The 24718-nt window shown below is 38.8% G+C and overlaps 1 protein-coding gene across 1 annotated transcript in view; it reads left to right on the plus strand.

The window, feature by feature from the left end:
* LOC308387666 (TLC domain-containing protein 3A-like) overlaps positions 1–24718 on the plus strand; it is a 46079-nt gene that overhangs the window by 14150 nt on the left and 7211 nt on the right. The window contains exons 2-4 of the mRNA XM_080867869.1: positions 4598–4684; positions 9819–10038; positions 19006–19101. Of these exons, the coding sequence (XP_080723995.1) occupies positions 4598–4684; positions 9819–10038; positions 19006–19101 (403 nt within the window). The remainder of the gene's footprint in view (positions 1–4597; positions 4685–9818; positions 10039–19005; positions 19102–24718) is intronic.

Here is a 24718-nt window from a genome sequence, read left to right on the forward strand (position 1 = left end):
TGTCTTCATAGTTTTATTTTGGAGATACAGCAATTTTTATATACACTGCAGGAAAAACGAAAAACAATCCTGTGATGCAAATTTGCAAAGAAAACAGCATGTGCATCAAAATAAACTACTTCCAGCAGTGCAATTCGAGTTCTAAGCATCACAGAAACTATTCAGAAAAGTCAAACATGACTTATAAAAACACCAGTATAGGCTTTTAAGGCCTACAAGTAAAACTATATTTTCCGCGAAAATGACGTCACTTCCGGTTTCGGGCAGGAAATGGCGGACATGCGATAGTTCGTGTTGAAGTTTTTTTTCAATGTGGGAAGTGTTATGAACAGCTGGTCAGATCGGCAAAGCGTGTTTCTGGAATATTATGTTTTTGTTCCTGAAAGCCCTTTTATGCAATTTTTGCAAAGCTTTATGTGGAAGGAAACCGTGACCTAGGACAAGCTGATGGCATAAGATGTAAGTACAACTCCTCCGGTTTCATATGCAAAACAAATTATTGCGCTAGCTTACACGGTTCCGGTTCTACAGGGATTTAAAAATAGTTACGCAAAACGGAGCGTGCTGCTCTGTCCGGCTTTAAAGGGTTAACAATAACAATGTATTGAATAATGACTTTAAAAAAAAAAAAAAATAGTGTGCAAATACTGATAACAGTGCAAATGTTTGCGATATAAGAAATAAATGAAAAATGTAAACATCTATGTTTAGTGAACTTTGCAGTGTTGCTCTGTGGTGCAGCTACGACACCATAGCAAAGTTTACACACTATGTCTACTTGATCCACGTCTGACTCAGGCGAACCCATAATGTTTCCACACCACTGAAGTTTTTTTTTTACCTCTCTTTTCAACCAATAGCAGTCACTCTCCTCTCCAAATAACTTCTGCTTAGCTTTCCGAGCTTCCCTCGGGTCCTCTTAATTGTTGTGACGGGTGTTCGAAATGCAGAGAGGTGCGCTCGATTTGCCACACGGAGCAGCGCGAGAGTAAAGCACGAGGGAGGTGCTAATAATTGGCTCAGTCATTTTTGATGATCGTTGAAAGCCCAGATCATAATCGTGATTAAAATGAGATTAATTGAGCAGCCCTACTCGCAGCTGTTCTATTCCCATATTGTTGCAGTATATTAATAACTAACCTTGTATTGTGGATGAATAATCTCAGTTGTTCTCCTGACTGAAGTTTGCCCCGTGTATAGCATCCTGCTATGCGATTGCATTTGTCCCTAACCACCAGAATCCCTCACATTAACTTTTATCGAGTGGAAAAAAAGTTGGCATTCATCCTCCAGCTTCACTGTGCTAATGTTATGCTAACATAGCTGTGTCGCTAGCAATCACGTAGCACAACATTACATACCAGGTAGTCCAACTTCAGTAACCCTGCAAACGCCACTGCTGTTTAGTTTCCTGTCTTCATTTATGTTGGAAGTGGTAGCAGAGCTGTACGTTTTACTTGGTTTCAAAAATCTCTCTGTCAGAACATGGTATGTCATGTTTAGGTGTAAACTAGCGAGCTAACCTCCTGTTAACTTCTAACTCCGTTAAATTTAATAAATTCTGTTTTCATGGATGCATGGATTGTTACACCTGGTAAAGCAGCAACGCTGATCATTTTATTAAAGAAAGAATTTAGACCGTTTTTAACTCTTTGTGTTCATTTGACTTTGACCTGAAGCAGACTGAGTTTAGGACCCAGATTACTCCGCGAAGCTCCTCACTATGGCAGCCGTAATGCTCTGACAATCCATCAAAACATTTTTTAACAGATTTCTGCACGCCAAAATCGGTTCGAGGTCAGTAAGCACAACCAGAATTCATACATAAGGCGCACTCTCGATTTTTGAGAAAATTAAAGGATTTTAAGTGTGCCTTATAGTGTGGAAAATATGTTATACAGAAGAAAACAATATATCGCGATATATATCGTTACCGCACGTGCTTCAAATTATACCGCGATATGAATTTTAGGCCATATCGCTCAGCCCTACATGCACACCATCTCAGCTTCTTTTTTCCCTTATTTAGCTGCTTTATTATTTATTTATTTGGACTTTTGCGTCTCGTATTGTTTGCACCTGCTGTAAATACATGATTTGATCAGCTGGAAAACTCATAACATGGGTTATGTAACTGTAACAAGTTACAGTTCATGTGTTTCCTGTGTACATACCGTCTGTTGGGTGGTGGGGGGAAAACATAGGCAGACAAAACACACATAGCCTGGTAGTATGTGTTTGTCTCCTGATGAGTAGGTGGAGATGAAAAACAGACCCATTGGGAAAATCAGTCAACAATACGCTGTGTTAGATGGGCGGCTGTCTGTCATGGCCGCAGTGACTGCTGGGGAATAAAGGACATGTTTTGTCATTTCAAAGCAGCTTAGTGTCAGTTCTGCCAAGTTGGAGAGCATCCAGGGAACGAGCTTCTCTGAGCAAAAGTCATTCATAGTTTGAAAAAAAACAAAAAAAACAACCCACACACAAAAATTTAATTGGTGAAATAATCCAGCTTTCTGTTTAAATTAGACAAAATAAATCTGTTGAACCAAGAGAAAAAACTCTATTTCTCTGTGATTGTTCACTCATCAAGGTCACAACATCACAGCCACTATTTATTAAAAATAATTTTGTAATGAAGTTGCTATAAACGTAAGCAAATAATTATAAAACACAAGTCAGATCTCAGTGTAGGAGTTACTTGTTTCATAGGTGCAAGGCCGGTGAAAGTTGTGCATGCCTTTCTCCACTCCACTCCAAGTGACACTTCAAATAAAGATGTACCAAGTTCTCCTATGTCACAGGTCTGTTTATAGATGAGGAAAGTTGAAGCCAAGTACTGCTAATCCCATCACGGTACACTGATCTTAAGCGGCTCACCTGAAGCAGCACTTGTGTAAAACTGACCTGTATTTGTTGGGCTTTGCCCTGTCCTAGAGCTATTAATCACATTGAAAACACGCATAATTTGACTTGGCTTGGATTGAAGTAATTTGTTAAATTTTCTTGTAGCATTCAGTTTTACCAGCTCAGATCTGAGTGAATTTTATTTGACCCAATAATTTCCCACATGGCATCACAAAAAACTAAGCCAACGCCTGCCTTTTTTATTTTGAGTTTATTCATAATTGTAGCAAAGATCAAACTTTAAAACTAGATGATGATAATAACAGGGAGTGTAGTAACACAAATGTTAACTTTTGTATTACACTGGTGTAATCTTCTAAGCAAAGTGCGTATAGAAACAAGTCTTGGCACTAGGCAGTCATCTTGGCAGCACCTCTGGGCAGTTCTTTAGGTAATTAGTGTTGAGCCCCGGGAGAGACATAACTTCATTTTCAGTGGTAACCAATTAAATCTCAAAACCATTTCACAAGTATGCTGAAATTTCCCCAGAATAAGTTTTTGAAACTTTTTATCCATGTAGGTTTTACTTAATGACACTGCTGCTTTTTGGCTTCATTAGTGGCTCAATCCAGACGGCTGACGCAATCAAGCTCTGTAGCCAACAGGACTGAACAGTTGCTATAGTAATACACCTTATCCAATAGTTGGTGAAGAAATTCCATAAGCATACTTCCATGTATCTTTGCTATGATAACATATAGATATGTCTGCTGCCACACATGTGAAACTGTCACCTGTTGATTGGCTGTTTAAGATCAGAATTATCACCATATCTGCTGTTAAGAAACTGTTATTAGACATATCAGGCAGTATCTTTGGCATTGTGTCTGTACAAGGGTTTTGTTTGAAAAACTATGGCTGTGTCTGACTTCCTGACCTCCTTACCTGCTCTGCAGCTTGACTTGGGTTTTGTTAAAGACAAACACAGTGCCAATTTAAGTGTCATGAATGCCCTTCTGAAACACACCGCCGTGTGAAGTTGCAAGCATTGGCTTGGCTTGAGTGGATGTGATGATCTCTGGCTTTGATGCAGGCCTGGTGTATTTCTGGGGTCAAGGAGGGTCCACTAAGTAAGCAGTTCACAGCAAGTTGGGGTTACAGGGTTACACAGAAAACTGGAGCCTGGAAGGTCCGCCAGCAACTAACCGTCAGCTAGAAAGCTTCCTGTGTGTACACAATTGTTCTGGTGGTCCTCCTTCTGGGCAAGGGATGAAACCTCACCAAAAATGTAATAAAAATATTTTGGCTAGCACCAACAGGATAATGCATAACCCTCGTAATGTAGTCATGCATAAACTATATGCAGACCTCACTTGTGCTTCATCAACCCCAAAGGCCCCTGGTGACTCACAAAAACCCCTGGGCTCAGCTGTGTGTTAATATATTGGCAGGTTAACAATTGCCTATTAGTGCTAAAAACAAAGTGCAGCTGAACTGATGGCTATGTTGATCATAAACCAAGGAATTAAAGTTTTGGACTAACAGGGCCAGCAGAACAACATTAAGATACTTCAAAGAAGTTTTGTTTTCCTTCTGGGGTGCTGGCCATATTGAGATTAAACAGATTTCTAAAGGCACAATCGGGACAATAAATATCTGAACATATATTACTTTTATCAGCTTCACTGAAGTTTCTATTACATGTTACAGCCATCCAGTGCATAAGTGACGATGTTCTCCCTTTTTGCAGGCTGGTGTCCTCTATCCATGCTGCCATGGCAACCACAGCAGGAGCTGTTGTCGTGTCATCGTGCTGTGGCAACGTCATTAATGACAGGTGAGACTTCATGTAAATAACCCCTTTAGTGAAACATTGGTTATCACTGGTAACACATGAAAGCAGCAGCTATGCTTCCTGGGCCTCCCTTTGGTGGGATCTGTTATTCCAAAGACTCGGGCCTCAATTTTGATTCACTGACTCAAACATAAATGTTAGTCACAGCCTGCTAACAGTGAACAAAGTTGCTTAATCTGTCTTAGAAGCTACACAATCTCGGCGTGCTTGTGAGGTGAAAATGCGAATAATCACTCGGCCCTAACACAGTTCGCTGAAGTCTTTGACATAACATTCGTGCTGTTAATTCTTCACGTTCTTCACACACACAAACAGTCTAAAGTGTGAACTTGCATACTCCACTATTAAAATAAATTGATCGACACGCTCCTCCTCGCTTTATTCAGAGACCTGTTTGTCTCCTCTTCTCCTGCGGTTACTGTTCCTTGTCCTGTCAATTCTAGATTGTATTAGGTAGTATTTTTCCTTTTGGCCCACTTAACTTATAGGTGCTTTTAAGTTTTTGTTTTTTTTTCGCAGCCGTTTTTAGTTAATCTGTGGCTGCCTGCTCACTTGACTGTTAGCGATACAACATCCTATCATTAACATAACCTTAGCTGCTGAGATTTCTTCTTCCTGTTTTTAGGTCAAAGATATAAAGTCCATTATTTGGGTGTTTTAGTGTAACTGGGAAACTGCAAGCTTGTCATCCAGGAAATAGAAGCAGCATTGCTGTCCTGAGGGTTAAGCAGAAATGTTAAGAGGACTTTTTGTTGCATCCCATCTGAGTGATAGCTCTTACCTTTAACGGCTCTGCTCATTCAGCAAAGCGTCTGAAGACTAAATGCGCTAATCTGTGATGTCGGAGGGGTTGTTGCACCAGAGCCTCATCAGCACATATTTAAATGGTTTTATTTTATTGGGAATTGGTTATAAATCAGAAGATCTGGTACCTACGCTGCGATTATAGCATGAAACACTCCCCCTGCTGCTGAATATGATGCAAGCAGTCATGTAATGTTAAAGATTTTCAGACTAACTTCCTTTGTGATTGATAGGTCAGTATCTTTCCTTGGGCAGCAGTCTGCCCGTTTCTCTTATTGAACCAGCTGCTTTCATGCTGCCTCCACATCAGCCAGCTGGCAATGAGTTACTGTTAGCGTTAGCACTGGCCACTCTGTGCAGCTGAGGAAAGTGTGACGCTAGGTTAATGCCAGCCTATTAATCCTTCACTGAGTCAGCGACCAGACCCTGGCAGTCCCAGTTTCAGACTGCTAATCTCTTGCGCCCCCCCACTCCAAATCACCCACAGAGCTTAATTCCTCCACAACGCTGCTCAGTTCTGCTGTCCTGTGACGTGCGCTCAACCCGGGGGCTTATACTCCAGAGTTAGACCCACAAATACTCTAATTCTCCATCGCAACCTGTCCCTTCTTTTAGCCTTTAGTGGTTAAGTTGCAGAAATGGTGGTGTTCACTGTATAAACTGCAGTAGAACCACTAAAGTAGCTCAAACGCACCTGATTCGCCAGACTCTAACATTAGCTCCAAATAAAGTGGTTAATATGATCTGGCAAACACTGTGTATCTAATTACTTGTGCTTTTTCCCTCATTTAACAATATTTTCTATACTTTATATTTGAGAGACAAACAAAATTAGGAATGCACTGAGCTATAGGGCTGCCTTGAAAGCCATTTCTTTGTTGTAATCTATAATAAACAAAGCTTCATTTAGTGGTGCAAATGAGAAGGCCAGTGCTTTTCTTGTTGTTATTGCTGAAACAGTCTGAGCAGTCCTGCATACCGCCACCAAGGCTGGAGATGACCACCACTCTAAAAATGAGTAAAGACACAAAATGTTTAATTATGCCCTATCTTGGAATGGTAAAGATTCCTTCCAAGAATTCTTGGATCCAGGCCTGAATTCAGATCAGCTCACAAAGTTAATAATTTCTAAGCTCCGTCAAACCAGAGCCATTGTAGAAGTTTAACATGTATGTGTCCATATCTGTTTAAATAATCGTGCTAATAAACAGGTAGGCAAACAGAGCATAAGAACAAAAATAACATAAGCACCAGAGGACGGTGAAATTCTTATTTATCTTCTATTATTATGCGAGTTACACCAATGAGAACCTATACAGCAAGAGACCAGGCAGTTCTGTTTTATGTATGTCTGGGGGACTAGTGCTTTCTTTTGTGTTATTTAATACAGAAAGTACATACATTACAGAATCAGCTCATGTAGCCTTCCTTCCTCCCTAAGCTGTTTGTTGTGCCTTACTGTTCTTAATCTCCATCCACTGACCTTAAAAGCTAGAGAAGCCAGTGAGAGGTCAGGGGTCAGTAGCTCAGCTTTACCCTGCAGCTTCACTCCTTTCTGTCCACATAATTAACCATCACAGTAATCAGTGCTCATTAGGCTACTGGAGCTATCCAAGCTGTTGATTTTACTGTACTTACACAAGCTTGTCTTAAAGCTTTCCGATGCTTTGCACAGGACAGAGGGTGGTTAAAAAAAAGTGCAGGTTTTTATTTAAATCTACTGAAAGTAAATGTCTTGTTTTGTTTTTTTTACATGTTTTTTTCTAGGACTGTGCTGTGATAGTGCCTAGGCCTCCTTCTGTTCTATATTCACTGCCCACTGTAAAGGTTAAACCCAGCATTAGCAAGGTGTACCTAATAGAGCAGAAACGTTCCTCAAAGATGTTGGTCCATAATGAAATGATAACATCACACAGTTGCTGAAGATTTGTCAGATGCACTTCTAGGATGTGACTCTACTATTCCACCACATCCTAAAAGTGCTCTATTGGATTCAGATCTGGAAACTGTGGAGGCCATTTGATTACAATAAACTCAATGGCATGTTCAAGACACCAGTTTGAGATCATTTGAGCTTTGTGACACAGCATCTGATTTTGCTGGAAGCAGCTGGATTTCCTGGATTTTGCTGGAAAATTAGTGTGTTGTGGTTGTAAATGGATGGGACATGGTCAGCAGCAATACTCAGCTGGGCTGTGGTGTTAAAACAGTGCACAATTGGTACTAAGGGGCCCAAAGTCTTCCAAGTAAATATCCCCCGCACCATTGCACCAATAACTACACCACAAAGTCAGTTAAATCACCTTTCGTTCCTACTCCATTTGGATCAACTAGGATTTTCCTTTAGGTAGTAGTATCTGTTACTGGGCACTTTTTTTTTTTTTGGTACCTACTCGACTGGGATTCCAAGCTCCCTGAGTTAACGCCGCATTTCTATAACAACCCCACCCACATTGAGGTGGCACTCAATTGTAATTACTGAAACTGAGCTGAGTTGAATCTGGTCTTTAAGTCTGACGTCATTAGCCGTTTCCGGGTCCAAACTCCACTTCAGGTCCCAAAGTCAAACGAACACTGACATCACTGAAAGTTAAAAACGGTCTAAATTCTTTCATCTTTAATAAAATGATCAGTGTGGCTGCTCAACTGGGTAATTACGTTTAACATCCAGGCATCCATGAAAACAGAATTTATGAAATTTAATGGGGTTAGAAGTTAGCAGGAAGTTAGCTTGCTAGTTTCCACCCAAACATAATATACTACGTTCTGACTTGGGGATTTCTGAAAAAATTGAAATATACAGCTCTGCTATCACTTCCAACATAAATGAAGACAGGAAACTAAACAGCAGTGACATTTGTAGGGTTGCTACGTGGTGGCTAGCTACATAGCTATGGTTAGCATAATGCAGTATAAACACACTTGAGGATGAACTCTGACTTTATTCCACTTGATAAAAGTTAATGCGAGGGTTCCCGAAGGTTAGGGACAAAAGCAATCGCATGGCAGGATGCTGTAAACGGACCAAACTTCAGTCAGGAGAACAACTGAGATAATCCATCCATAATACGAGGTTAGTCATTAATATACTGCTGCATGGGCTGGGCTGTACTTACATTGTAAGGTTTTAAAACTTGAGCTTTAAAATGAACAGTGATAATAAAAACCAAGAGAGGCCGACAGTGATCACTGCCCTTTTTAGGACTTGTTGAGATTAAATAGGACAAGATACAAAGCATTAAAACATGTTAAAAACACAACAGCCTTAATAAACATAGAGTAGTTTGGTCCCAGAAACAGGGTTCATATGTCATCACTTAAATATCGGATAGAGTCAAGTTGAATTGGTGTGAGTGGAAAAGAGCCATAAATGTGCTGAACTGCAGCCATGATATTTGTGTAAATGAGCAGCTAAATGGGTGCTCCTAACAAAGTGACCTGTGAATGTAAGACTGGTAAATGATTAATATGGTTTTATAGTTCTGGTAAAGATTTTTTCATGATTTTTATATAAATAAATCAAACATACACGGGTCATTCCATAAAAAACATTTAAAGCCTTCCACCTGACTCCCTTAGGATCAGGCAAGATTTTTTTTGTTGAATTTTATAAAGCCAAGCAAAGTTTTACTTTTATATTCTGAATATTTTCCACATTACAGACTCTCAGACTGCAAAGGCACGAGTCTGTATTTGACTTTTTCTTTTTCTTTTTTAAAATATACCTCAGTTTCTATAGCTTCTTAAGCAAACTGTGCAGTCATATAACATTTTCAGGTCTGAAAAACACACTTAAGATTTAAACTTTAAAATCTAGCCATATCAGTTTAATACCCGTTACAAACAAAAGTAAAATTAATGTACTTGTTCAGCACTTTTTTTTTTATTTCACTAGCCTGTGTCATGTAAAATTATAGTTTCAGTGGCAAAACTTCCTCAGTTTTGTGTCTATGTTGTAGAGAAATGGAGACAGACACTGATACCCTGGATGTTTAATGTGTTTTCAGATCATTCACTGGAGAAAATGTCAAAAAACTCACTCTGTGTAAACTTTCAGGTATCATATCACCATGTAAAATAGGCAATTGGTCAAAACGAGTTGCATCTCATGAAAGGTCTTTTTTTTTTTTTTTTTTTTTTTTTTTTTTTTTTTTTTTTTTTAACCCGCATTGTGATAGCAGGCTCAACTTCTTAATAATGAGTATTCAATTATTTGAACATCATGGTCATCCATTTTCGATAGAGGCATTCCTGTGGGTGATTCTGCTGTTAGTTGTAGACACTGATAACAATTTTATTTTGTCTTCCTCAGGCACTGGCTGGCCACCTACTTTGTCATCTGGTACGGTGTCCCCTACATGACGTACGACATCTTTGCCATGTACCTCAGTCACTACTACCGCTTCCACATCAAAGGGCATGAGGACTACAAGCGGCATTCACTGAGGACCATAAACTCCTTTGTCCGTAAGGAGTTCCTGCTGGTCCTGCATCACATCGCTCTGCTCACCATCCTGCTGCCTGTCACACTGGTGAGGAGGGCTGATGGGGAAAAATTAGGGAGGGGCTGAGATGGCATTTAGTACCACAGATAAATAATTAAGATAACTAATACATGCAAGTACTATTAGTGATAGACTGCTATATTTGTATATGTGATAATTTAAGGAATATACAATTAGCTTAGGAATATATATAATTAGCTCTTTTCCAACACAATGCTACCTCAAAGAGAAGCCAAACTTATAAGACACACCTGGATTCATATCTGTGAGAAATAGCCCCTCAGTATCATCTGTTAACACTTCTTTTGCTTGTAGACCCATTTGATAGCATATCACAGCACCTGAACCTAGCATGGGGTCTGTAGTTTTTGTGTTTTGCAGAAAGCCCCACTTGTATGTAGCTTGCCTCTATCAACAAAGAGTCTCACTGCCTCTGGTTCAGATTGAACGTTTGGTAGGCCATGTATCTGTCAGAATGGGTGTGTATTCTTTTTTTTTTTTTTTTTTTTTTAAACAAGAGCCTCTTTAGCTTCCTCATCACCATGTTAAGTCACTGCATTGGTTAGTGACACCGTGGGCATTTATATTTGGCGCTTGAGGTGTGCTGCACGAGCTTGCAACTTTTCCAGAGCACACTACTCAGAAAAACCTCTACATTGGTGCTGTGATTGTGATGGTGTTCCTTTTCAGGCAGTGACAATGGCTAGCATAACCAGGTCAGTAGCATTGTGCAGTGGACTTTTGACATCCCTGGTCCAGCTGAAGCCATAAAACTATTAGCTTTTCCATAAATTACACTGATAGTTCTTTAAGTGCTGGGCATCTGCACTGGTGTCTTCTTCACCCTGAGTCAGGGCCTCTGCTGTGTGCTAATATAGTAAGTTCAAATTTCACTCATTAACTTCTGTGCAGGTGCACTAATAATGAATGTTTGACACAACATCCTGATCCACCTGAAATGTGCGCCAGTTTGCACCTCAATTGCAAACTGAAGCACAAACCACCTGGGAGGGAAACATGAGAAGGGCATGAAAGGCTGGAACTCACCATTTAGCAGACTGACCTTTCAAAGTAAGAGCGAGGACATTGTTCAGTAGTAAAGTCTCAGAGGGGTTAAACAAGTACAATTAAAACATGCAAAAAATGAGTGGTCAGAGATACGTTGCCTGTGAGTGGACTTTTTAAAGGAAAAATGGCATTTAACATATAATGACTTTATTCTTTTCCTGGTATTTTCCATAATAGAACATTTAATTCCTTATTGATGTAGGGAAATGGGCCATATTCAGTGATTTGAGGAATCCAGCTCTAAATTATTAATAAATCACAGAACTCATGTTATGTTTCTGTGAATTTAATGATGTTAAATGTGTTGTACTTTCAGTCAGGCATTAGTTTATTTCAGTGTAGCACTAGATTCATCTTAAAGGGGGTTAGTATTCTCTTTCAGTCTTCTTTAATAAGTGTTCACTGCCAGTAATACTTTATTACTGAGTACTCTAATGTTGTGCAGTGGTTTCAAATCAATTCTTGCCTTAAGCTGCATTATCTCCTAATGATTACTTAAGTGGTGGCAAAAAATAGATTTCATTCTGCATGTCCTTTTTTTTTTTTTTTCAAACCTCAGTTGAAATAAATGGACAATAAATGGACTTCTGCTTGGAATTAAGAGGAAAAATGCACTTCATAATTAAAAAAAATTGCTTTGGAAAGTGGTTTGCAGTTATATCAAAGACGTGCGTCATCATGCTAATCCACCTCCACATAACATCTGTTATCTCACCGCTTTGTTAATGTACAGTAAACACTAGCTCAGAACTGCTGCACATGCTTTTAAGGCTGTTTGTTGCTTATGGAGTCAAGCAGACGTATAAACAAATTTTCAACACAACATTTTCATACTTAACCAAACATCTGTGTCTTTTTGAATTCCCCGTAGTGGCGTCTGAAAGCATCATTATCAGTAAAGCTGTGATGCAGAGTGCTTTACTTCCTCTTTAGAAGGACCAAGGAAACCACAGAAACAAAGATGGTGTCAGTTCTGTTACAAATAGGTGGCTTAAACTAATTAAGAGTCCTTTCACAGGCCGTACTGAGTCAGTACTGAACAGCTTTTTATGTGACACAACAAAATGGAAATAATTGTAAAGAGTTACTGAAGCTGTTCCTAGATGCCTTTTGGGGAGTAAAAGATGTTGCTAATATTGAAGTTGGTAATGTTGAAGTTAAAGTTAAGTATAGTGGTGACTGTTGTGAGTGAATAGTATGTAAACCCAAATCTACAAAGCTAAGTCTGGGTGCAATATAGTCTGGTGAAAGGGTGGAGTGCCAAGTTATAAGTTAACACAAGCAAATATTGTTAGCCGGCTGCACCCATAAACTAATTTGTATTGCTATATTATACTGTGTGCAACTTCTTACATCTTACAGTTGGATAACTACCACCCATGTCACCACAACAAAAACTAAAACTAAAGACCTTTGCACACCGGACATGTAAAATCTGTGAAAAAGTTTCTCACTTTAAAAGTAATTTTTGAGACTCCCCTAATCTTAATACATTTTTGTGACATTTTTCTAATCCACATCTGACCAATCAGACTGCATTTGGGAACAAGTCCGCTATAGCTCAAAACCTGCACCAGTAGGGACTATACAATGAGATGGAAATGGTAGAATAATGCTGTTTTACCTCAGACACACAGCTAGATGCTGCTCCGGGTCGATCGACTCTATGAAATGAGTTCTCTCCCTACTCACATGTGTTCTCACCTCTGCCAACAAGAGCTCAAACTGCCCCACTGACATCCTTCACCTTAAAACGCAATAAAAAGCATAAATAAGTAAGAAATACAAAACTAAATCAACTCTATTCATGAGCATTCTTTCCTAAACTCTACTACTTGAATAAACTCTTTGATCCATTCAGAGGATGCAGACCAGTTTCAATGTAGAACAAGTGCTTTTCCAGTGGGAATATGTAGCTGGGAAAGAAAGAACACCCAGCTAGTGATTATTGATTACTTTCTTTGAACAAATGCAAGCAATGTATTATTTGTCCTTTGCATCCTTGAATTGTGAGCGTTTCAAAGTGGTGACGTGGAATAGGAACGAAGGGTCTATTTTCTGTTGAAATATGAGTGTAAGGAGAACAATGGCAGCCAGGCAAAAATCTCTGTGCCATTTAAAAATACCGAGGCCTGTAAGACATATATAAACTGAATATATAGTGAATTATGGGTTATTGGAGGAAGCTGGCAGCTGACCAGAGGCTTTCAATGCAGTTGTGACTGGCAAACTTCTGAACTTTTAAACTTGAGTCCACTTTTCAACAGCCTGAATTGGTCAAAAGATAAGATAATATAAGATGTTATTGAGCCCACGGCAGGAAAATTTGTGATCACTATACAAGTAGTCTTCGGGAATACGTCCTGGCTTCCTGAAGGATTATTTGGATGTTTCTGCCTTTTTCTCCATTGTCCGTCAACATGATCCCACACTGCTGCAGTAATTTTGAGGTCTGGGCTCTGGGGGAACCAATCCATGACGGGTAGTGTTCCACTGCGTGTTTGTCTATTTGCTTTTACTCCATTTGCAGTGTGTTGTCAGACTGAGAAATGAAGCAGCTGCCACTGTTTTGTAATTTCCAGGTAGTGCTGCATGGTGCATCAGATTTTGCCAGTACTTTTCCTTTTTCATAAATCCGTCCATTTTGAGAAAATCCTCAACACCACCGGCTCAAATGCAACCACAAACCATGGTAGAACCTCCTGTTTTACAGATGGCTGTAGACACTAACGTCTCTCCTGACGTCCTCCAAAAATTTCACATTTAGATCCTTCACTCTACAAGACCTGTTGTCATGGCTGCAGTTTTTTCCGCCTGACACTTCTTCTTTTTAGCTCTTTGGGAATCACCTTGATGCTTTAAAAATGCTTTTTATATCTGTGAAACTGTTTAATCGCATTTTTCAAACTATGAAACTAGTTAGTTCATTGCTTAGTTGACTGTTATGTGTGGACATATCACTGATTCAGTCCTTGAATTAGGTGCTTTTTTTGTGATCAAATGATTTGGATGTCAGTGTTCAATGGCGTGATAAACAAAATAAAAAATAAACACATTGCTCTGTTACTCGGTCTTTTATAAGGACTGAGTGGGGAAAAAAGCAGCCAATGTCCAAAGAAAATAACTATTCTTTAAGACCACTTTAAAAATGACAAGATAGCCTGACTACTACAAAATATAATGAAATGATGAATGAGATTCGACCCCACTCTGTCACTGGAAGTTTAAAAATTATTTGCAAAGTATAAGGAAACATTCCTGTTATTTCTGACCATTTAATAAACAAAATTAGGAATTTTGTTGGAATAAATGTCAAGGATTGTTTTTTTGTTTTCTTTTTCTGTATAAACATTTGAATTATGTTGCGCAGGCTCTTTCTCCAGACTCCAGAGTTTACAGAACATGTAACATTGCCACTCTCTTTTCCAAGTAGTATCCCAGGTTAGCAGGCCAGGTGCAGTGGAAACCCAAGCCTTTGTTTACAGTGGCTACATGAGATCACATTACCTTACATTATTCAGCTCCAGCTGCAGTCATCCTCCCGCTTCTCTAAACTCTACTCACCTCCCTTTTTGTTTCTCCGGTTCCCTCACTCATCAGCACCATGCTACTTGGGCCTGCACATGTAATACGTGAGCTGGTAGAGTTTTCTCAGCAGGCTGAGTGCAGGAGGAAGAAGAGCATTTCATTTAGGTGTACCAGTTTAAGTGTCTAGTTTTTGTGTGTTATGGCTACTGGCCTGGCATGGTTAGCCTGTACTGTTCTTGTTTTGACAGGTTATGACATGTCATGCATGAAAGCTATTGCATCAGCAAAAATGGCAGTGTGATAATATCGGTGTGTAAAGACTTTACTAGGGTGGCCATGGAGGTATATCACAATTAGTAGTTTTTTCATCTGTTTAACATAATAATGCCATCTGCATTTTATTTACTAATGAGCAGTTTCCTTGCTTCTGTTCCGAAGGGACAACCACCTCTAACCAGCAAGCCCTGGCCCTTCCTGTCTAGTTTCTTTATCAACAGGCAGACAGATGGTGGTGGTAGTTCCTCTTCTTCTCTGGATATTCGCTGTGAGCTTCACGAGTAGTGTAAAGTGTGTCAAATTTATTATGGAAAGCCTGTTGTGAACCTTAGTGCTTGGTACATGTTTGGTTGTTACAGAGCTCTCCCATAAGGTTCTGCCCAGAATCTAGTGAGTGATAAAGTCTCAGGTACCACTTAACAAGCAGCCTTCTTTGTGCTGTCCTCCAGATAAGAACACTATTGTCAAGCAGCCCGATGGTACTCGGGAGTCATGGAGACAAAGAAATTTGTGTCAAACTTTTTGAACTCTAAAATAGTGGAGATGAAAATGGAAAGGCTAAAAAAAATCTTCAATGCTTTGCAGCTACATGCTAGTCACCGTTAACCAGAAAATTCTGTTTGTTGTTACTGGAAACTAAACTCTTTCTCTTCTTATTCACACTATAACCAGGGTTTGCCTCTTATTTGTATTTAATTTTATTTAACTTAATAACAGTACAGTACTCTGTTTTTGGTAACCATTGTCCCTGATGTAAATATGTAAAAATTGTGTACGTTTCTGTTTTGTGTCTTGTGTACTGTTTGTTTGTATTTGTCTTTCTTGCTGCTGTTACACCCAAATTTCCCCTTGTGGGACAATGAAAGGATTATTCTATTCTATTCTATTCTATTCTATTCTATTCTATTCTATTCTTTTCTGTTTGTACTGCACTTCCTGGAAACATTTGTAGAACCAGGAAACTTATCAGGTTACAGACAAGCTAACTCGCTGTAACGTAAAGGTTTACCTCCTACTTCTGAAACACCTGGACTCAGTTTCTTAGACGTTCTCATCAAAATTAACATTATAGGAAGCCTACGTTCAGATGCAATTTTGGTTTTGAATCCAGTCCATCCCTGATTTATCTACTGAGATCAGGACAACTGTTTGGCAGTTATTAAATGTCTCTATTACATTTCGGAATAAGGATGTGAGTACCAAGAAGCACTTCTAGACTGTCGTAGTTTGCCATCATTATACTGTAGCCCTACATTTAAGCACGTAGGTTGATGTTGATGATGGTGCATTGTGTTGCAGGTGTAGTCATACAGCTTCTCTTGTTTCAAGTGCATTCACACACTCAGGCGCTTGTATGTTGTATGAAATTGTAGCAGGCACAATTATATCCTTTATAGCCAGTAGCTGTGTGAAAACTAGAGGCAGTGGATTTAGCAATATGACGTTTTCAAAATGTTATCTACCAGTTAACTCCATACAAAGTGCAGTAAATAAGAGTTTCTCATCCTTGGCAGGAAGATTGTTCCAGGCATGTCTGAGAACTTTCACAAAGAAAGTCTCACTATCTCACTGTCTTTGTAACGCTAGAATCAAAGTCAATGTATCAGATTTGACTAGTGATTCCATACATGCAAATTTTGTCTCTCTTGGCATTAATATTAAAGTTATTTTAAATGATGCTGCCCGGATGAGTGCCTGGAGGTTTTACTGAGATGGTTGACACATGGAAAGATTTTTGTTCTAGAAGGACTTTGCCCCGAACTGATGGTGTAATTTTGAAATCCGGACTATGGGAGCCAGACCACCTGTTGGAGGGCTTTTTGTCTTATTTCTGGTTGAATACAGTTTCTCATTTGTGACTAGTTCGAGTAATACTGTGTAACCTATAAGAATCTACACATCAAAAGGATATTTAGGCAAAAAAGTTGTTTTTTTTAGCATTACAGGCCTGGTGTTTGAGGGGGAAATACAGGCACAGTAATGTTGAAAGTGGCGTGTTGCATAAAGTTAACACACTTATGTCCACAGCCGCTGGGGTGGGATGAGGTAGCCAGGTAGTTTGGTAGGTGTGGTGTAAGGTTCCCCTCTGTGGTCTCTGTCATTGTTTTGTGGCCAGATGGCAAAGCCACTTCTGGAGCTGCTCATGCTTTATTTATTAACGGCACACAGAAAGCTGGGCTACCAGAGAGTGCTTGTCTTTTGTCTGGAGTCTCTTTATCCATCTAAACTGACTCATCTACTCTAGGGTGGCAGCCCCAACCACACGGGACTGTGCTGGTGGTCAGTATTTGAAAGCTTTGTTCATTTGTTATGTACAGAACATTACTTCCTCCCCTCCCTTTTTGGCCATCTTGAAATTGTGGTAGAGTAACATATGAACCGCTGGGGTTGTGGGATTGTACTAAAAAAATGGAGGAGGGTGCGATAATATTATCAGTTAAAAGGGTTTTCCTTTAGCCTCTTTAGTATGTAAGCTTTGAATTTTAACCTTAGACAGTTTAACCGGTTCAAAGTCACTTGCCGGGCTGGCTGCCCTCTCTTTGTTAATGAAAGCCCTAAATGAGGAAGGGGGAAAGTAAACTGATGACTACCGTGCCAGCCAGCATTGTTCTGCAGGTGTAAAAAATAAATAAATAAATAAATAAATAAAACTGCATCACTGTTCTGGATATTCTTCAGCTACCTCTCTAGAAAGTACTAACGCGCCACCATCTCAAACCACACTACTGTGGTAGTCTTTGCTTGCCTTGGACATGTAGTTTGTTATATAATATTACTTGATAAATAATTTTTAAAAAGTGCGGTTTTACCTTCTCTCACTAATGGGTCTAATTGTTTAGGAAACACTTAAAGCACATGCTGCACCTCATAGTGGGACACGCTGTTATTATTAACAACCAAACCCAATATCTGTTATTGTAGGATCTTTACTGTACAGTATAAGGTGACTTGTTGTGATTTAGTGCTATATAAATTCAACTGAATTGAACTGAATTGAACAAGGGTCTTCCCATTAGACCCATTAGACCTGTTGCTGCACCTGCACCGTCACTCTACAGTCTAGTTTTAGTTTTATTATTGTTTTTCAGGGATCATGCACAAAAACATTCACCTGATTTAGCTTTTAGCTTATGTACTTCTGCACTTCCTGGACAGGTACACACAGGGTTAAATAGGCTATAAAACAGAAGTGTATATATCCAAGATATAAGATAAAAGTCAAGTGATATAATCAAATACACATACACAACCTAAAACCTCTCAACCTTACCTACACCCACAAAAAACATACACATTGTAAAACCTTGCTATGTTAAAGCATCCTCCCATTTAATACTATGGAAGAAGTTCAGGATTGTCATTATATTATTATTTTGTAATTATGCAGCTTTCCAGTAGCTACAGAATTTCAGGCACCTATGATAAACCTGGGTTTAAATTCAAACTCATTTTTGGCACATGCTGACTTTTAGCACTTTACACACAACAGCCCAAATCACAAAGTGCTTTTGCACCATGAACTGTGAGGAATTAGGTGAAGAAATAATGAATCCAGTCAGTTTTCTCTTCCTGGAGCTTTTGGCTGTTTATCTAACAGCAGCACTTGAAGGCTAGGGTGATTACAGTGAGCCATTTGGGGATTTAGGTCTGTCTCAGGTGCACCAAGCCTTTAAAGAGCTGCTGCTGAGCGATAACTAAAGAAAGATTGTTTAAATCTGGTCAGAGCCTTCCTGCTATAACAGATCCATGCTGATCTAGCGTCCTTCCGTTACGGACTGAAAAATACTAAAAACACTAAATAAAGAGAATATAAAATGAAAAATGTATAAAAATTATTATAGAAAGATACAGAAGCAGTGCTAAGACTATTTTTAGTAAAATAACAGAGGAAAAATTATTACTTATAAACAAATATTTTATGGTAATTAAGAGGAACATGAGGGTGGCTGAAAGCAGCTCCAGTCCAGCTGTATGAGTCAGTGTAAACACATGATTAAAGTCTGATATTTTCCTTGTCTTTTCAAGCATTTTTCCGCTGAGACTGTTCGAGAAGGTGTGTGTGTGTGTTTTCCATGCTTGCGCTTGTTTGCTCAGTCTGTGTGTGCTCTGTCTGCTCCTCAGTTCTTCAGAAAGGACCAGGGGGATTTCTTCATCGGCTGCTTGTTTCTAACAGAGCTCAGCACGCCCTTCGTGTCCCTGGGGAAGATACTTATTCAGGTGAGATGGCACATGCACATGAGCATTCACCTGAAACAAACTCTGAAGTCCTTTTCGTGGTAAATACGTATGTCTGTAGATATCATAGAGATGCAGATCTTTTGCTGTGTAGTAGCGGAGCAAACAAAGTTGTAAAATTATTTGCCAAACTTCTACTTCTGAGCAGGTTAGCAGCTGCAAATAGGCTCGGGCCTGCCCAGCTTTGCATTGCTGCAAGGAGTGCATTAATCCAGGGGCCAAACACAGCGCAGTTTTAAATAAAGTGAGCCAGACCAGTGAAGCTATTACTTTTTCTTTTTTTTTCTCTTTTTGAAGACACCCTGGGATGTCTTAAGAGAAATAAGTATAATTTTTAAGTACACATCTCAGTTTTTCTATGTTATAAACAAATATTACTGTAGAAATTTAAGAAACCCACAAGCACAGCTGATTAGGCTCATATTGTAAGAAATAAAGTACTATTTTATATTATATTAATAACAGAAATTCTGAGTAAAAAAGAGAACAGTGAAAAAGAAACGTTTCTGTTATGAAATTAAATACTAAGAACTCTTTTTTTTTTTCTATCTTACTTGGTTGCTTTGGCATAAGGCACAGGCCACAGATGATGTCTTTGTAGGTAAAAATACAGTTAAAGACTTTATGCCCTCCTTCTTTGACATATGGCAATAATTTGACAACTATCAAGTGGTAAAACAAACACCAGTTTACTGGTTAGTATAAACCTTTAAAAGTGGTTGCTAACACATAGACTAACATTAATATCTTTGGAGACGTGTGATTATTTGGCACTAAACTCCCTTTGACAAAAACCCCAAACTCTTCAACGGGAAAATCCATCCTCTGACAACAAAAAGAAGAACGCTTTGAATTTGCTGTGCAGTTTGAAGTAATGTTAAAATTCACACACAAAACTCACCAGTTACAAAAATATAAAAAAACATGAATGAACTCCATTGTTCACAGTAATTTAGAGAAGTAGACCAAAAGCAAGGTTTGTTGTTTGTCTTCTATTGTCTGGTTCACACAGGCCTAAAGACCAGTCAGGGACCCTCTCGATGCTCATAATCACCAGACACTTTGGTCATAGTTTGCATGAAGTATGCTAACTTGTCTGCAAACACTTGCCAACCTCCTAAGTGCCCGCACCTTTTGAAATGTGTTTATTTTGAAGGCCAGCAATCTGTTTCCAGTTTGCAGTTTGAACTTTTTCAACTTGCCCTATAGCTCGGTGGTTAGTTCACAAGTGTTTGTAGGCAAGTTATGGCTATACATATCATGCTTACTACGGGTCACCGTGAGAGTCTAATTTGACCTCGCAACAGCCAGCAACCACTTATGGAACATAAATTTCCCTCAGCAAGTGGAGGTTATATTTTATTTTATTTTTTATTGCAGTTTTTTAATTGTGATTTGTCTTCGATATTATTATAATTGTTTTTCTTCTGAATATAACCAAGCAGAAAGACTTTTGTGTGTAGTGGAATTTGTTTGAAGAGAATCTTTCACAGGTCACTCTAACATCTTCCCAGAATGTTTTAATCATTGTACCAAACACAGTCAACAGTGCTGAACAAAAATATGCATATTTAATAAGTATAAGGAGGAGAAAAGTGGAAGAATTCAAACACAGACAGTGGGCCATCGGATTCAGGCTTGAATAAAAACAAATGAAAACATGGTTTAACTAATAATTAGCTGCGGTTGAAGACAAAGGTCAGTGGTGATGGAGGAGACAGCCAGTCTGTCCCCGCTGGCCACTCATAACCGAATGAGTAAGGTTAATAATCAAAAGAAATAATGACCAGAAGGCACACGGTTGTAACATGCCACTCTTGAGTGAGTGATTTGTACTTGTGTACTTTTACAAAACGCAATCCTGTGGAGAAACCGTTTTTTTTTTTTTGTTGTTTTTTTTAACTCAACTCATTCTTCTTGCTTCCTCCACGTCCGTAACATTGATTCATTAATGTTGAATTCTCTCGCAGCTGCTCTATTCCCATGTTGTTCCAGTATATTAATGACTAACCTGTATCGTGAATGGATTATCTCAGTTGTTCTCCTGACTGAAGTTTGGTCCGTTTACAGCATCCTGCCATGTGATAGCATTTGTCCCTAACCATCAGAAACCCCCTGTTAACTTTTATCGAGTGGAAAAACGTTAGCGTTCATCCTCCAGCTTCACTGTGTTTATGTTATGCTAACATAGCTGTGTAGCTAGCGATCACGTAGCACATCATTATATACCAGCTAGTACAACTTCAGTAACCCTACAAACGTCACTGCTGTTTAGTTTTCTGTCTTCATTTATGTTGAAAGTGATAGCAGAGTTGTACGTTTAATTTTTTAATTTTTTCAGAAATCTCTCAGTCAGAACATGCTATATCATGTTTAGGTGTGAACTAGCGAGCTAACTTCCTGTTAACTTCTAACTCTGTTAAATTGAATAAATTCTGTTTTCATGGATGCCTGGATGTTAAACTAATTGTTACACCTGGTAAAGCAGCAAAACTGATCATTTTATTACAGATGAAAGAGTTTAGACAGTTTTTAAACTCTCAGTGATGTCGCAGTGTTCCTTTGACTTTGGGACCTGAAGCGGACGGAGTTTTGGACCCAGATTACTCCGTGAGGCTCCTGACTACGGTAGCCGTAATGCTCAGACACCATCAAGAGGTCCGGCTTCGTAGCCTACCAAAGTCTGATAGATTTTTGAGCGCCGTGTACCACATAAAATCGGTTCGAGGTCTGTAAGCACAACCAGAATTCATACATAAGGCGCACCGGATTATAAAGCGCACTGTCGATTTTGAGGAAATTAAAGGATTTTAAGTGGCTTAAAAACAGAATAGCAAATATTAGATGACACTAGATCCCTAATTCAGTGTGCATAACAACCTCAAACATACACAGAAAAGGTTCCCCAACATTTTCAGATCGCTGTTATTCTGAAGAAATCTCTGTGTGCAACAGACAAAGTCACAAGTCAGCATTGGGTACCTGTGATCTTCAGGCTTTCAGGCAGAAATGCATTAAATGCAAACATGATTCTGTCATGGAAATCACTACATGGGCTCAGAAATCATTGACCATGAACACAATCTGCTATAAAATCCACAAATGGTACGTTTTCCCAGCTGAAATATTTCAAATTTTTTCTATGTTGTATTGTAAATAAAATCTGAGTGAATGATATTTGCATCCGAATTTAAACAGCATCCAGCTGTCCATGAATTAGCGTTGTTTTTCAGATAAATATTTATTCATCACTGTATTTTTTATACACTTAGACACACATAAATGTACGGTATATACAGTTTGATATGAACTTAAGCAAAACAGCCTTAGCTCTCTTAACCAAAACAAAGCCATTCATCTTTTCTCCAAACTGTTCCTGCACAGGTGATCTGCAGAGCACTGCAGCAGCAAAAACCCAAGTATCTCCATTTCATTTGGCATGTTGCTTGTCACTGTTCTATCAATAATTAAGCTGCATGGCTCACCAAAAAAACCCACATCAGTCAGCAGCATTCAGGCACCGCTTGCTCTCCCTGCCCCTGAATTGATCTGTTTCGGCTAATGTTCATTAGTTTCGCCATGCAAAGAGCTCTATAGCCTACACTTTAGTAAAAGGGCCCAGTGTCTTACAAACCATCCTTTCTAAGAATAGAAGAGCCTTACTGTGTAGCTCAGTGAAACCAGTGGACCGTGGACTCTCAGGTCTTTGCTGACATCTGGTGTCGGTGAGCAAAAAGAGCAGAGCAATTCTTCACTGCTGACCACTTTTAGACTTAGTCAGCACTAACAGAAACCGCACCAGACAGTTTTACTGCTCTCATCAGCAGTGCTGACTGCTGTTGTGTGGAAAAGGGAACATCCAGTCTTTCAAATTAAAGATGAGAAGATCCCAGATCATATGATTTTTGTTGTTGGATGTTATGGCCCTGTTTTCCTGTCTCAGTTTTCCTATCCCTTTGACTGAGAAAAATAATTATGGGATTTGGTGGGGTTTTGTTTTTTTTGGGGTTTTTTTTGACAAAATGTAGTAACCTTCTCAACTACAAGTTAAGCTTTAACTTAACTTTAAGCAAGCAGCAGAAATGGAAAATATACAATAATAAAGTTTTCCTTATTTTATTTGCTTACTTCAATAATGGATGAAATGTATCAAAAGAATTAAGCAGCAGAATAATAAATTAAAACTACTAAGTAGATACTGTGGCTTAATTAAAAGTATAGTATATAATGTCTATAAAGCAAGCTCAGTCATTAGCATGGCTGAAGAGTGATAGGTTTAAGCTACAAACCTATTTGCTGGAACGTTCAAGATAATTTAATTACACAGCAAAGCAAGACACGAGTAGGCAAAGTTCTTTATGTTTCTCGTGCACGGGAGAGAACTGGGCAAACGCCGTTCCTTCGCACGACCCCAGTTGCTCTCATCTGCTCCCCCGTAACACTGCTCTTTTATTGTATTTATTTTACATTCATTCATTCATTCATTTATTTGTTCATTTCCAGGCACAACAAATACCTATATTGAACATAAAATGCACAAAACAAAAAACAAAAATTGCCTGAAAAAGGAGTGGGACGAAGAAAACTTATTAAATCCCACCCCTATACTCACTCATCAACAAAAAAACAAAACAAAACAATATACTTCCCGCAGCTACGCCCATTATTGCATACAGTCCCATCAACAGCCCCGGGCGCATACAAGCATCTAAACTGCAGCTCGCAAGCAACAATTAGAGCCTTCATAACTGAATACAGAATATATAAATTATAAATTACATTACCACAGGTAACAGGCAGTAATAACTACAAGTAACAAACACACACATACACACATACATATACATACATATATATCTACACACACATGTACATATATGTACATACATACGCACAGTCTTTTTTTTTTTTTTTTTTTGAATCCATACCAGCAATGGTAAGAGAACAGACATTACAGAGCACACTAAAAAAACCATCATTGAGTATACTGTGACCAGACCAACTGTTTGTAGAGAAATTTAAATCTATGAATATTTTTGCATTGTTTCAGTTGTAAACTCAGACTGTTCCAGATTTTCACACCACATACAGACACACAAAAACCTTTACGGGTTGTTCGAGTTCTGGGTAATTTGAATTCTCCAAATCCTCTAACATTATAAACCTTTTCTCGAATTTCAAATCTAGTTTGTAAATTTGCCGGTAAAAGTTTAGTAAAAGCTTTATACAAAATTATGGATGTATTGTAATTAACCAGATCCTGGAATTTAAGTAACTTTGCCTGAAGAAAGAATTTGTGAGTATGATCTAGATAACCAGCCTTGTGAATTATACGCAGTGCTCGTTTCTGTACTGTGACTAATGGATTAGTTGTATTTTTATATGTGTTTCCCCACACTTCCACACAATATGTAAGATATGGAAGAACCAGGGTACAGTACAGAGTACGAAGTGCATCTTTATCAAGGAATTGTTTCACTTTGTTCAAAACTGCGAGGCTTCTGGAAATTTTGGTTTTTATGTGTCTGACGTGGGGTTTCCATGAAATTTTGTTATCAATTACGACTCCCAAAAATTTGTTTTCACTCACATTATCAAT

The sequence above is a fragment of the Rhamphochromis sp. 'chilingali' genome (genome assembly GCF_963969265.1).
Source record: "Rhamphochromis sp. 'chilingali' genome assembly, chromosome: 19".
Lineage (NCBI taxonomy): Eukaryota > Metazoa > Chordata > Actinopteri > Cichliformes > Cichlidae > Rhamphochromis > Rhamphochromis sp. 'chilingali'.